Source organism: Oncorhynchus keta, chromosome 29, assembly GCF_023373465.1.
Source record: "Oncorhynchus keta strain PuntledgeMale-10-30-2019 chromosome 29, Oket_V2, whole genome shotgun sequence".
Classification (NCBI taxonomy): domain Eukaryota; kingdom Metazoa; phylum Chordata; class Actinopteri; order Salmoniformes; family Salmonidae; genus Oncorhynchus; species Oncorhynchus keta.
Genome location: NC_068449.1, coordinates 10188931 through 10202330, shown reverse-complemented (window position 1 = coordinate 10202330; position 13400 = coordinate 10188931). Strand labels below are relative to the sequence as shown.

Here is a 13400-nt window from a genome sequence, read left to right as displayed (position 1 = left end):
GGTAGCATGTCTAGGTAGAGCCCATGTCTAGGTAGAATAGGTGGCATGTCTAAAGAGTAGGTAGCATGTCTAGGTAGAGTAGGTAGCATGTCTAGGTAGAGTAGGTAGCATGTCTAGGTAGAGTAGGTAGCATGTATAGGTAGAGTAGGTAGCATGTCTAGGTAGAGCAGGTAGCATGTCTAGGTAGAGTAGGTAGCATGTCTAGGTAGAGTAGGTAGCATGTCTAGGTAGAGTAGGTAGCATGTCTAGGTAGAGCAGGTAGCATGTCTAGGTAGAGTAGGTAGCATGTCTAGGTAGAGTAGGTAGCATGTCTAGGTAGAGTAGGTAGCATGTCTAGGTAGAGTAGGTAGCATGTCTAGGTAGAGCAGGTAGCATGTCTAGGTAGAGTAGGTAGCATGTCTAGGTAGAGTAGGTAGCATGTCTAGGTAGAGTAGGTAGCATGTCTAGGTAGAGTAGGTAGCATGTCTAGGTAGAGTAGGTAGCATGTCTAGGTAGAGTAGGTAGCATGTCTAGGTAGAGTAGGTAGCATGTCTAGGTAGAGTAGGTAGCATGTCTAGGTAGAGTAGGTAGCATGTCTAGGTAGAGTAGGTAGCATGTCTAGGTACCTTGCAGACTATAAGACTGACACGTCATTGACAGACAGGGTATAGGAGAGTTAGCCACACCACACACTGCTTGACACTCAAAGTAATCCTCCCATTGATCCTGATCAATTATTCATTTATTTGTGCTGGTCTTGCAAAAAGAAGCTTGACTGGAGTGCGAGACTGCAATGCATTTTGCAGGAGCTCTTTGATCCATTACTCAGAGTTTGAAGCTATTGTAGTGTTCACAGTGCCGTAGCTTGAAGTAGCTTGTTGTGGATAGACTGTGTGGCACTGAGTATTACGGGTCAGCTGTCAACATGATTCTTATTTTATAGTCATAGGAGATATGCTTTAAAGTTGCAACATGAGCTAACTGTGAAAAAAGGGGCTCTCAAAACAGCTGTTGTCTCAATTTTGACCTCCATTATAGTTCAATGTGGCTTCTATTTATTTTGTATTTGATGACAGAGTGAAAAGGCTAATGGATGCTCAAATGGGACTTTAGATGGGCTCTTCCAGCTCACAAAAAAAGTGAAAAGACTTGAAAAGAAGTAATGCCTTACCTCCAACCACTGCGGACATAAGGAATAGAACAACCCATGCACAGTACGTTATTCATTTGGGGCGGGAAATAGTGTAAATCAGTACAAAATACAAAATTACCACAGGAGTCTTCATTTGATGTGTAGATATAATCTATAGCTTTTTCCACATTGGTGTTGGAAAACTGCTCTAAGGTGGTTTCCTTTCTCTGTCCTTGATTGCTAAGTATTGCTCAGGACAGTGTCAGGAAATACATTATATTTACAACATACACAGGGGTGTACAAAATATTATGAACACCTGCTCACTCCATGACATAGCATTCACCTGGATTCACCTGGTCAGTCTATGATCCCTTCATGATGTCACTAATTACATCCACCATCAATCAGTGTAGATGAAGGGGAGGAAACATATTGAACATTTTTGTTTAAGCCTTGAGACATGGATTATGTAAATGTGCCATTCAGAGGGTGAACTGCCAAGACAAAATATTTAAGTGCCTTTGAACGGGGTATGGTAGTAGGTGCCAGGAATGTCAAGAATGGTCCACCAACCAAAGGACATCCAGCCAACTTGACCCAACTGTGGGAAGCACTGGAGTCAACATGGGCCAGCATGCCTGTGGAACGATTTGGACACCTTGTAGAGTCCATGTGCCCCGACAAATTGAGGCTGTTCTGAGGGCAAAAGGGGGAGTGCTACTCAATATTAGGAAGGTGTTCTTAATGTTTTGTGCACTCAGTGTAGGTTACTCTGCACTCAGGCAAACACCACTGTTTCTATCTCTCTCTCATGTTACATGGACAAATTAAACCAGTGCCCTGAGGGTCAATACCAGCAGCTCTTATTCTCCCCACCAAGGTGCCACTGCATTTTACTAGCCTTGACTGAGAGGAATGAAATTTGCTTGATCCCCTCGACCACTTCAATATCATTAGTTTTTAGTTGATTCCACCGGATTTTAATCAGCATAGTAATTCCTCTCCACAGGAGGCTAAGCCTCTCTCAAGAGCGCTTACACTGTCCACTAGGCCTGCTGAGGTACCAGCCCAAAAATAATTAATCAGAAAAAACACCAAAAATAATTGATCAAAAGTGCTTCTGTGTAACCCGCCAAGGACCTTTGCTTCTTAATAATTAAACTCTGCAATTAGGCATTTTACCATGCGCTCAGTGTGAGGCGTCATGCAATATTCATAGACCATACATAATTATGCAATACAGTCCGTGGAATAAGAGGCCTTATATATCCACGGTGGGGCTGTCAAGACACAAACATTTTTATTTGGTTTAAAACACTTTTTAATCTCGTACGTGGGGGTCTCGTAAGGGGTACGCTGTCCTCGACCGCTCCTGTTACTACAGGACTCTCTGATTCTGGCTCTTAGAATTCTGTATAGGGCAAGAGAAAACAGAGAACTGATACAGTCAGAACCACAGGATCCGCCCACATCAAAGTGCATCCAAAAACACAACCAAGCCATACGTTGTTACAATAGGTTTACCACAGTCTGTCAACAGGAGAAAATAAATAAAATGTCATTCAATTCAAATGAAGGAACAGAGATGGGGCTGACGTCGGAGATTCGTTGTGTGATACATTATACATAATGCTCATCGCAGCATGGTAGCTAAAGTCTTGAAGTCCCTTGATGGCACCTGGAGACCATTTATTTATTGATTTTTATGTTATTGATGTTTATTTAACCAGGCAAGTCAGTTAAGAACATATTCTTATTTACAATGACAGCCTACCAAAAGGCAAAAAGCCTCCTGCGGGAACGAAGGCCAGCTCTTTTGCAATAAAGAGCTATAACAGTAGACACAATGGATGGACACACTGGACAAGGTTGGCTTTCATCTTGAGATGCGGTTCAAAGCGGAGCGCGAACAGAGCAAACTGGCAATCAAGGTTAACGTGTAACTGGCCAGTGGTGCACTTCACAGGGACCCGTCATCACAATGGTAGCTGAGGTCACACGCAGACATCCCCTCTCTCCTCCTCACATCACAATGGTAGCTGAGGTCACACGCAGACATCCCCTCTCTCCTCCTCACATCACAATGGTAGCTGAGGTCACACGCAGACATCCCCTCTCTCCTCCTCACATCACAATGGTAGCTGAGGTCACACGCAGACATCCCCTCTCTCCTCCTCACATCACAATGGTAGCTGAGGTCACACGCAGACATCCCCTCTCTCCTCCTCACATCACAATGGTAGCTGAGGTCACACGCAGACATCCCCTCTCTCCTCCTCACATCACAATGGTAGCTGAGGTCACACGCAGACATCCCCTCTCTCCTCCTCACATCACAATGGTAGCTGAGGTCACACGCAGACATCCCCTCTCTCCTCCTCACATCACAATGGCAAATTCTCCACACACGGTCTTTGGAACTTTTTATTTTTCCATGTTGAAAACATACTGCTAGTGGAGCTGCTTTGAAGGGCCTTTCATGCCATGTATATGATGAATGGGAAGAAGTATTCAATTCCATAGGGATATTATTTGCTCTGACCAGTACTCAACTTGGATGAATGAGTATGAAAAGGCATGTTGTGAAATGGACTGTGTGTTCAAATACCCATGGAACATGCAATTACCAGTGTGTCACAAATAACATCAACTCTTTTGTGGAATGGCTTCACAACAATTTGATATATTCGCTGGATATTTTACATATGAATGGCACCAACAATATGTCTGTAAATGTAATGCAGACTGGAATTAATAACATATAAAATGGCAACATAAGCACACAACCTACCTCTGACTGAATAAATGGCATTTTGGTCTGGAAACTGGTCACTTTTTTCTTTTTTCTGTAGAAAAATAAAGGGAAAAGGACTGTTACAATCATTGGAGCATTAACAGAAAACCTGTTTTTATACTGTAAAATGTTATACTGTAAAAAAACTACATGTTTTTGTCTCAAATAAACAGTACCATCATGACCTTCGATGAATATGACACCCTGAACAACAGAACAATACCGATGTGATTTACATAAATACGAGTAAAAGTGAAATAGGCGTAAAGGTCGTCATTCGAGACTACTCACGGGTCCAGACAAATGATTTACTACACATTCATTTGGTTGTGTGGAATAACTTATGTGACACACAACTGCATGTAGTGTGTGCATGCAAGGGAGACAATATACCATGACTGCACACATCTCATATCGTCAATCAATCACAATGCTTTACAACTTCTGTCAGAAGCTCTAATAATCACCATCCATAGACAGACCATTGTTCATGTTGCCAATAACTTTTGAAGGAGAATCTCCAGCAAAATTAACACTGTAGTGTCTACTGTTACACACAGAAACCCAGGACAGAATGCACTAGTATAGAGGCCATATACCTAATCCAACCCGGAAGCAAATAAGAAAGAGCACTTTGAAGGTATATTTACATTTGCTGAACTGAATAAGGTTTCCTATTTGGGTCATTCTTTAATTGCGGCGGACTTGCGTCCCTTGACTTTGAAACCATGAAAAACACTTTAAAATTACAAATAGTTCAAATCAAATCTTATTAGTCACATACGCCGAATACAACAGTGTTATAGTGTCACGGTCATCGTATAGAGGAGACCAAGGCGCAGCGTGGTAAGCATACATAACTCTTTTAATAAAAGAACGAACACTGAACAAAACGTGAAGCTATATGGCTAGTGCAGACAGGTAACTAAACATAGAACAACAACCCACAAAATACCAAAGGAATATGGCTACCTAAATATGGTCCCCAATCAGAGACAATGATAAACAGCTGCCTCTGATTGAGAACTAATCAAGGCAACCATAGACATATAAACCCCTAGACATACAAAAAAAACCTAGACAATACAAAAACTAAACAAACCAGCTTGTCACATCCTGACCTAACCAAAATAATAAAGAAAACAAAGATAACTAAGGTCAGGGCGTGACATACAGTGAAATGCTTACTTACGAGCCTCTAAACAGGGCAGTTTAAAAAAAAAAGACAGATAAGAATAAGAGATAAAAGTAACAAGTAATTAAATAGCATCAGCAAAAAATAACAATATATACAAGGGGGGTGCCGGTACAGAGTTACACCTCGTACATGTTTTGGCTTATATTGATAAAACATAATGTAAGTCCTTTAAACTGCAAAATTGTATGCTTATGCATTGTTTAAAGTACTTGGGGTAAGCAAATTGGCTTGTCCCTGTAGTGATGTGTAAAGACATGTTTTAGGCATTTAGAGATATCTATATATTATTTTTTATATTAGAAATGGAACAAAATAATGTAATAATAATTTTAAAAAATACAAAATAAACAATGTTTTAAGTGAGAAGAAGTAGCTATTTGACTGAAGCCAAAAAAGAAAGGAAATTCACGTGAACAACCCAATGCCAAATCCGCTAATACTTAAAGTTTTCCAGCACAAAGCTTTGACCTACTACAGTAGCTATGCTGGTCTATTACTTAAAACAATGGGTATGCAGGTTGCTTAGGAGTCAAACATTCTCAAACAGCCTAAATCATACTCTTAGAGGAAGTGCACCCACAAAAATGTGAATTCTACCGCATATATTCTTCACGCACCATACCAATCTCATTCCGCTACCTTTTTCAATATATATTTTTTTATTATTACAGTAGGGCAATAAAGACACGAATTGTGCAAGTTCTCCCACTTAAAAAGATGAGAAAGGCCTGTAATTTTCATCATAGGTACACTTCAACTATGACAGACAAAATTAGAAAAAAAATCCAGAAAATCACATTGTAGGATTTTTAATGAATTCATTTGCAAATTATGGTGGAAAATAAGTATTTGGTCACCTACAAACAAGCTAGATTTCTGGCTCTCACAGACATGTAACTTCTTCTTTAAGAGGCTCCTCTGTCCTCCACTCGTTACCTGTATTAATGGCACCTGTTTGAACTTGTTATCAGTATAAAAGACACCTGTCCACATCCTCAAACAGTCACACTCCAAACTCCACTATGGCCAAGACCAAAGAGCTGTCAAAGGACACCAGAAACAAAATTGTAGACCTGCACCAGGCTGGGAAGACTGAATCTGCAATAGGTAAGCAGCTTGGTTTGAAGAAATCAACTGTGGGAGCAATTATTAGGAAATGGAAGACGTACAAGACCACTGATAATCTCCCTCAATCTGGGGCTCCACGCAAGATCTCACTTATATAACTTTTTGGTAAAAACTTAACTTGTCGTGTTTGGAGGACAAAGAATGCTGAGTTGCATCCAAAGAACACCATACCTACTGTGAAGCATGGGGGTGGAAACATCATGCTTTGGGGCTGTTTTTCTGCAAAGGGACCAGGACGACTGATCCATGTAAAGGAAAGAATGAATGGGGCCATGTATCGTGAGATTTTGAGTGAAAACCTCCTTCCATCAGCAAGGGCATTGAATATGAAACGTGGCTGGGTCTTTCAGCATGACAATGATCCCAAACACACCGCAAGGGCAACGAAGGAGTGGCTTCGTAAGAAGCATTTCAAGGTCCTGGAGTGGCCTAGCCAGTCTCCAGATCTCAACCCCATAGAAAATCTTTGGAGGGAGTTGAAAGTCTGTGTTGCCCAGCAACAGCCCCAAAACATCACTGCTCTAGAAGAGATCTGCATGGAGGAATGGGCCAAAATACCAGCAACAGTGTGTGAAAACCTTGTGAAGACTTACAGAAAACGTTTGACCTCTGTCATTGTCACGAACCTCGCTGAAGAGGGTGCCTCTTCCTGTTCGGGCGGGGCTCGGCGGTCGTCGTCACCGGCCTATTAGCTGCCATCGATTCCTTTTCCGTTTGTGTTGGTTAGTGGTTAATTGGGTACACCTGTTTTGTATTAGGGTTTGTTTGTAGGGTATTTAAGGGCACTAGGCCCGCTTGGTATTATGTGCGGCCTTGTTTTTTGTTACTCTGTGTTTGATGTTGTGATTTGTTTTATCTTTATTCTCTGGTCTATTTTGTCCTGTTGTTTTGGACTGGCAACCTATATACGCCCTGTGTGTTGGCGTGATAATTTTTCGGTTGCACCGGTGTAATACATTTGATAAACGACAGAACCCTGCTCTCTGCGCCTGATTCCATCCATCACTCTTAGTTTTTCGTAACAGTCATTGCCAACAAAGGGTATATAACAAAGTATTGAGATAAACTTTTGTTATTGACCAAATACTTATTTCCCACCATAATTTGCAAATAAATTCATGAAAAATCCTACAATGTGATTTTCTGGATATTTTTTCTGTCATAGTTGAAATGTTCCTATGATGAAAATTACAGGCCTCTCTCATCTTTTTAAGTGGGAGAACTTGCACAATTGGTGGCTGACTAAATACTTTTTTGCCCCACTATATATGAAAAAAAGCTTTACCTTCATACTTATACTTAGGCCATCATGTTTTTTTATTATTGTAGTTATGTAGTGCCTGCCTTTATTTCCTTAAACCTTTTGATTTAGCAATACATGTCAGTATATTTGATATTTTTTGGGTCAGTAGGTGCCCAACATAACACCAGGTGTTGGTGGGTTGGACACAGTCACTCTTATATAGAGGTATATAGAGCCTGTCTGCATTCCTGATTTCTGTAACCGTTAGCTCACCCATGTAATATTTACATAAGCTCAGAAACACTTGGTCTGTAAACATGTTCCTGTTTTATCAATTGCTGTGCTGATCAATGGGCAGTTTATTAACTCTGTTAAATTCATATGTAGCTTACAGGTGTGTGTACTTGTATTTATTTTTGCAATAAAGATGGTGAGGCTACAATAACTTATTTACAATAGGCTTTTATGTAAAAAATACATACAGCCTGATATATACAGTATACACATTTTAATAGCAGGACAATGTAGTCCATTATTCCACTGAAGCGTATGAATTGGGCTGTTTGAATACTAAGCAAACTGCATACACATTGTTGTAATAGTCCAACATAGCTACTGTAATAGGTCAGAGCTGTGTGCTGGAAAAACTTGGTAGAGCATGAGCATACTTCTCACTTTTTGTTTTTAATTTCCATGGTTTTTACAGAGGTAGGTGATTATGCAACATTATTATACAACATTATAACACAGCAATACTGTCACGTTCTGACCTTAGTTCCTTTGTTTTGTCTTTGTTTTTGTATGGTCAGGGTGTGTGTTGGGGTGGGCAGTCTGTTTGTTTTTCTGTGTTGGTTTTTGTGTTCGGCCTAGTATGGTTCTCAATCAGAGGCAGGTGTCGTTAGTTGTCTCTGATTGAGAATCATACTAAGGTAGCCTTTTTCCACCTGGGTTTTGTGGGTGTTTCTTTTCTGTCTTTGTGTTACATGTGTATGTCACCAGACAGGACTGTTTCGTTCATTCATTTTGTTATTTTTGTATTGATTCAGTGTTCAGTGCTTTCTTAAATGAAACTTATGAACACTTACCACGCTGCACCTTGGTCCTCCTCTCTATCTCCAGACGACATCCGTTACAAATACAAGTAAAGTAAAAAAATACACAATAATGACAAATGACAACAGAAATAATGTAGTTACTAGTAATTAATAACAGCTGATTTTCTAGAGGGAAGCGGAAAAACCTGAATTTAAGCCAATATGGAGTAAACTGGAAAACATTTCCCTGATCTCTTTAAAAAGAAAAACTCCTGAAAAACACACAAATAATCAACATGTAGCCTACCCATTAACTATTTAAATAGGGTTATGTTTTTTAAAGAACAAACACTTGTTCCCTGTTGAGTCTGACGTTTAACTCAACGAGTAGCATCTCAAAATACGGAAATAGAACCATCAAATCACAAAGTAATTTCCGATTAAAAACATATCAAAAACATATCAACAAAATATAATGTCCAATCGATGACACTAATCGTGGATACTATGACTTGCCTAGTTAAATAAATACAAATCAGTGCTTAACACAACACATACAGTGCATTTGGAAAGTATTCAGACCCCTTGACTTCCATATTTTGTTACATTAAAAAGCCTTACTATAAAATGTATTAAATACATTTTTGTCATCAATCTACACACAATACCCAATAATGAGAAAGCGAAAACATTGTAATGTATTAAAAATAAAAACAGTAACACCTTATTTACATAAGTATTCAGACCCTTTGCTCTGAGCTCAGGTGCATCCTCTTTCCATTGATCATCCTTGAGATGTTTCTACAACTTCATTGGAGTCTAACTGTGGTCAATTCAATTTATTTGGACATGATTTGGCACACACCTGTTTATATAAGGTCCTACAGTTGACAGTGCATGTCAGAGCAAAAACCATGCCAAATCAAAAACCACCGAGACAGGATTGCGTTGAGGCACAGATCTTGTGAAGGGTACCAAACCATTTCTGTATCATTGAAGATCCCCAAAAACACAGTGGCCTCCATCATTCTTAAATGGAAGAAGTTTAGAACCACCAAGACTCTTTCTAGAGCTGGCAGCCCGGCCAAACTGAGCAATCGGGGGAGAAGGGCCTTGGTCAAGGAGGTGACCAAGAACCCGATGGTCACTCTGACAGAGCACAAAAGTCCCTCGCGGAGATGGGAGAACCAACTCTGCAGCACTCCAGCAATCAGGCCTTTATGGTAGAGTGGCCAAACGGAAGCCACTCCTCAGTAAAAGGCACATGACAGTCCGCTTGGAGTTTGCCAAAAGGCACCTAAAGACTCTCAGACCATGAGAAACAAGATTCTCTGGTCTAATGAAACCAAGATTGAACTCTTTGGCCTGAATGCCAAACGTCACGTCTGGAGGAAACATGGTACCATTCCTACGGTGAAGCATGGTGGTGGCAGCAACATGCTGTGAGGATGTTTTTCAAAGAAAGATGAACGGAGCAAAGTACAGAGAGATCCTTGATGAAAACCTGCTCTAGAGTGCTCAAGACCTCAGACTGGGGCGAAGGTTCACTTTCCAACAGGACATCGACCCTAAGCACACAGCCAAGACTCTGAATGTCCTTGAGTGGCCCAGCCAGAGCCCGGGACTTGAACCCGATCAAATATCTCCTAGAGATGTAAAAATAGCTGTGCAACGACTCTCTCCATCCAACCTGACAAAGCTTGAGAGGATCTGCAGAGAAGAATGAGAGAAACTCCCCTGTGCCAAGCTTGTAGTGTCATACACAACAAGACTCAAGGCTGTAATCGCTGCCAAAGGTGCTTCAACAAATTACTGAGTAAAGGGTCTGAATACTTATGTAAATGTGATATTTCAGTTATTTTTACAAAACCCTTTTAACCCTTTTTTAAAGTTTTTGCTTTGTCATTATGGGGTATTAAGTGTAGATTGATGAGGGGGGAAATTAAATGATCAATTTTAGAATAAGGCTGTAACGTAACGTGGAATAAGTCAAGGGGTCTGAATACTTTACGAATGCACTGACTGTCACATTAGGTGGTTTGGAGAGCAAGGCATAAAGTGACAAACTGCTCGGTTACTTGGGGTACACTAAGGGGACAGCACTGGTGCAGCAGATGCGAGGATGTTTCCCGGGACAACGGTCTTCTCTGATAACGTGCAGAGGAGTAGCTGGATGTTCCAGTGTGTTTAGAAGATAAGTGCATAGAGAGGGCCCGGCGCTCTCTGTCAATCAGTTGGTGTATGCATATCAGGGAACACAATCCGCCACCCTGTCATTAAGCATTGTGTCCATGGGATGGACCATAGGGGTGGAATGCATCAGACGGATGAGGGCAAAGACGTATTCCTTGAAAGTTGGTCTCTCCTGTCTCCACTGTTCTCTCCTCCGTAGTAGCAAGTTGGAGAAGGGCACTGGGTAAACAAATGTGCGCATAAAATCTGAGAGAAATACGATTTTTTTTTTGTGCATATGGAACATTTCAGGGATCTTTCATTTCAGCTCATTAAACATGGGACCAACACTTAACAAAGAAGGCTATATTTTCTATTCATTTACTAGTATGTCTGTCCCTCGGTTTTGTCATTGGTGTTACCGACTTGAAAATGACTCATTACAAAAGATATACAAGGACCTTAAGCATTCCCTCCAGTGGCAAACTGTTATAGGTATCAAGTATCAAGGTAAGACCCAGATGTAGACACGTCGAATAATCAATGGTTTAATAATCCAACAGGGACAGGTCAAGGCAGGCAGGGTTCAGTAAACAAGAGGTGTGGCAATGGTACCAGACGGCAGGCAGGCTCAGGGTCAGGGTAGGTAGAGGTCAATAATCCAGAGGTGGGGCAAAGGTACAGGTCGGCTGTTAGGCCTGGGGTCAGGGGCAGGCAGAGTGGTCAGGCAGGCGGGCTCAGAGTCAGGACAGGCAAGGGTCAAAACCAGGAGGGCGAGAAAAAGAGAGACTGGGAAAAGCAGGAGCTGAGAACAAAAACGCAGGTTGACTTGACAAACTGGCAACAGACAACACAGGTATAAATACACAGGGGATAATGGGGAAGATGGGTGACACCTGGAGGAGGGTGGAGACAATCACAAAGACAGGTGAAACAGACCAGGGTGTGACAATAGGGGGAAGGAGTCTATATTAAAGAAATTATTAGGTAATTACACCCTTTTAGTATGTCATACGTTTGAGGATTCCATTGACAATTTGGTGTAACTTGGTGTTAGTCCATTTAAATTAACAGAAATTACATTGTGAGCAAAATTATTCATCATATAAATTTAATAAATAATTTTTAAAGGGTTAATGATTTCAGCATAATTTAAGAAAAACCTCAATAACCAAACATTTCTCAGGTGTTGCCATCATTCGTGTTACACCTACTGGTGGCACAATGTTATCATAATGGTTAACATTATTTAAAGTCATTAAGATGCCATATTAGTTGATGTAGAGTGGGAAGATGTACCCAAATACATTTAAATAAAGAAAATGAGAAAAATATGTATATTTTTCCCAAAATGGCATGCCCAAATGCTACCGCAATTCAAGAACAACCCATTTCTACCAACTGAAAGATTCCCATTGAGGACAAATATTTGCACAGACAGACGTACAGTTTTTGATACAAAGCAGTGTTGGATTTCCCTTACTGTTACAGTAGATCCCATGTATTTCCTGTATTTAAAAAATGACCCTTCACTGCACTTCAGCTCTGAAGTGGTTGTGGCATAGAGCTACTGAACAGATCGGTTGATGTTGTGAATATCGGGCATACAGTAGCCTATAGCTGAGCCATTCCATCCCATTGAGAAATAAGGACAATAAACAGCAATGTGCATACGTATAATAAGGACGAGTCTAGAGTTCACAATGCCAATGATGAGAAGTCACGATTCCAAGGACCCCTAACGGGAATATCTCCATTCCAAACATAGAGACAAACTTAACAGGACATAATTTCCATCAATTTGCTGAAATTCCCATCTCTCTCATCATGCCAGACCTCCAGTCCAGTCAATATAAAACAAACGTGAATATAAAGAAAACATTTGAGATAAATGGGGATGAGATTGCTTCTGTAAATTGCCTTGTGTGCTGACAGCGCGGCTGCATGTGAGTGAGATGGGCGCCTGCTGTTAGCAACACAGGATGTAGTGAAGGTCTTGGTACCCGTGACAACCTGTACTACCTCAGATCAGGGACAGAAAATAACCACATCGAAGGACCCGGACTTTCTCTCTCCCTTTAGCCACTTAAGGAATTATCACGGGACGGAAAATGCTGGAACACATCTGGACCACTGAACGGTCTTGCTCCTACAGCCTATGGTTTGTGGCCAATTAGAGAAAGTTATTTGAACTGGGAATGAGGCACATCCTCCGACATAGGAGAGTTTCATGTTCTATCATGGTACCGTTAGGTCTCGTTCTGCCGTGGTACCGTTAGGTCTCGTTCTGTTATGGTACCGTTAGGTCTCATTCTGCCGTGGTACCGTTAGGTCTCGTTCTGCCGTGGTACCGTTAGGTCTCGTTCTGCCGTGGTACCGTTAGGTCTCGTTCTGCCGTGGTACCGTTAGGTCTCGTTCTGCCGTGGTACCGTTAGGTCTCGTTCTGCCGTGGTACCGTTAGGTCTCGTTCTGCCGTGGTACCGTTAGGTCTCGTTCTGCCATGGTACCGTTAGGTCTCGTTCTGTCATGGTACCGTTAGGTCTCGTTCTGTCATGGTACCGTTAGGTCTCGTTCTGTCATGGTACCGTTAGGTCTCGTTCTGTCATGGTACCGTTAGGTCTCGTTCTGTCATGGTACCGTTAGGTCTCGTTCTGCCATACCGTTAGGTTTCCATGACCGAGCAGCCGCACACAAGTCTAAGATTAACATGCGCAATG

General features: G+C 41.3%; 1 protein-coding gene across 6 annotated transcripts in view; it reads right to left on the bottom strand.

The window, feature by feature from the left end:
• The window catches only part of LOC118362303 (doublecortin domain-containing protein 2), a 104963-nt gene that overhangs the window by 73357 nt on the left and 18206 nt on the right, over window positions 1-13400 (bottom strand). For 2 of the 6 annotated variants that reach the window (XM_035742528.2, XM_035742532.2), the window contains 2 exons: window positions 3906-3960; window positions 749-2525 (listed from right to left, as the gene is read on the bottom strand). In XM_035742528.2, the coding sequence (XP_035598421.1) occupies window positions 3944-3960 (17 nt within the window). In that variant the 3' untranslated portion in view covers window positions 749-2525; window positions 3906-3943. Of the gene's footprint in view, window positions 1-748; window positions 2526-3905; window positions 3961-9775; window positions 11489-13400 lie in introns of those variants that run through there. The other 4 variants (XM_035742531.2, XM_035742529.2, XM_052485888.1 and 1 more) reach the window with 3 other exon arrangements.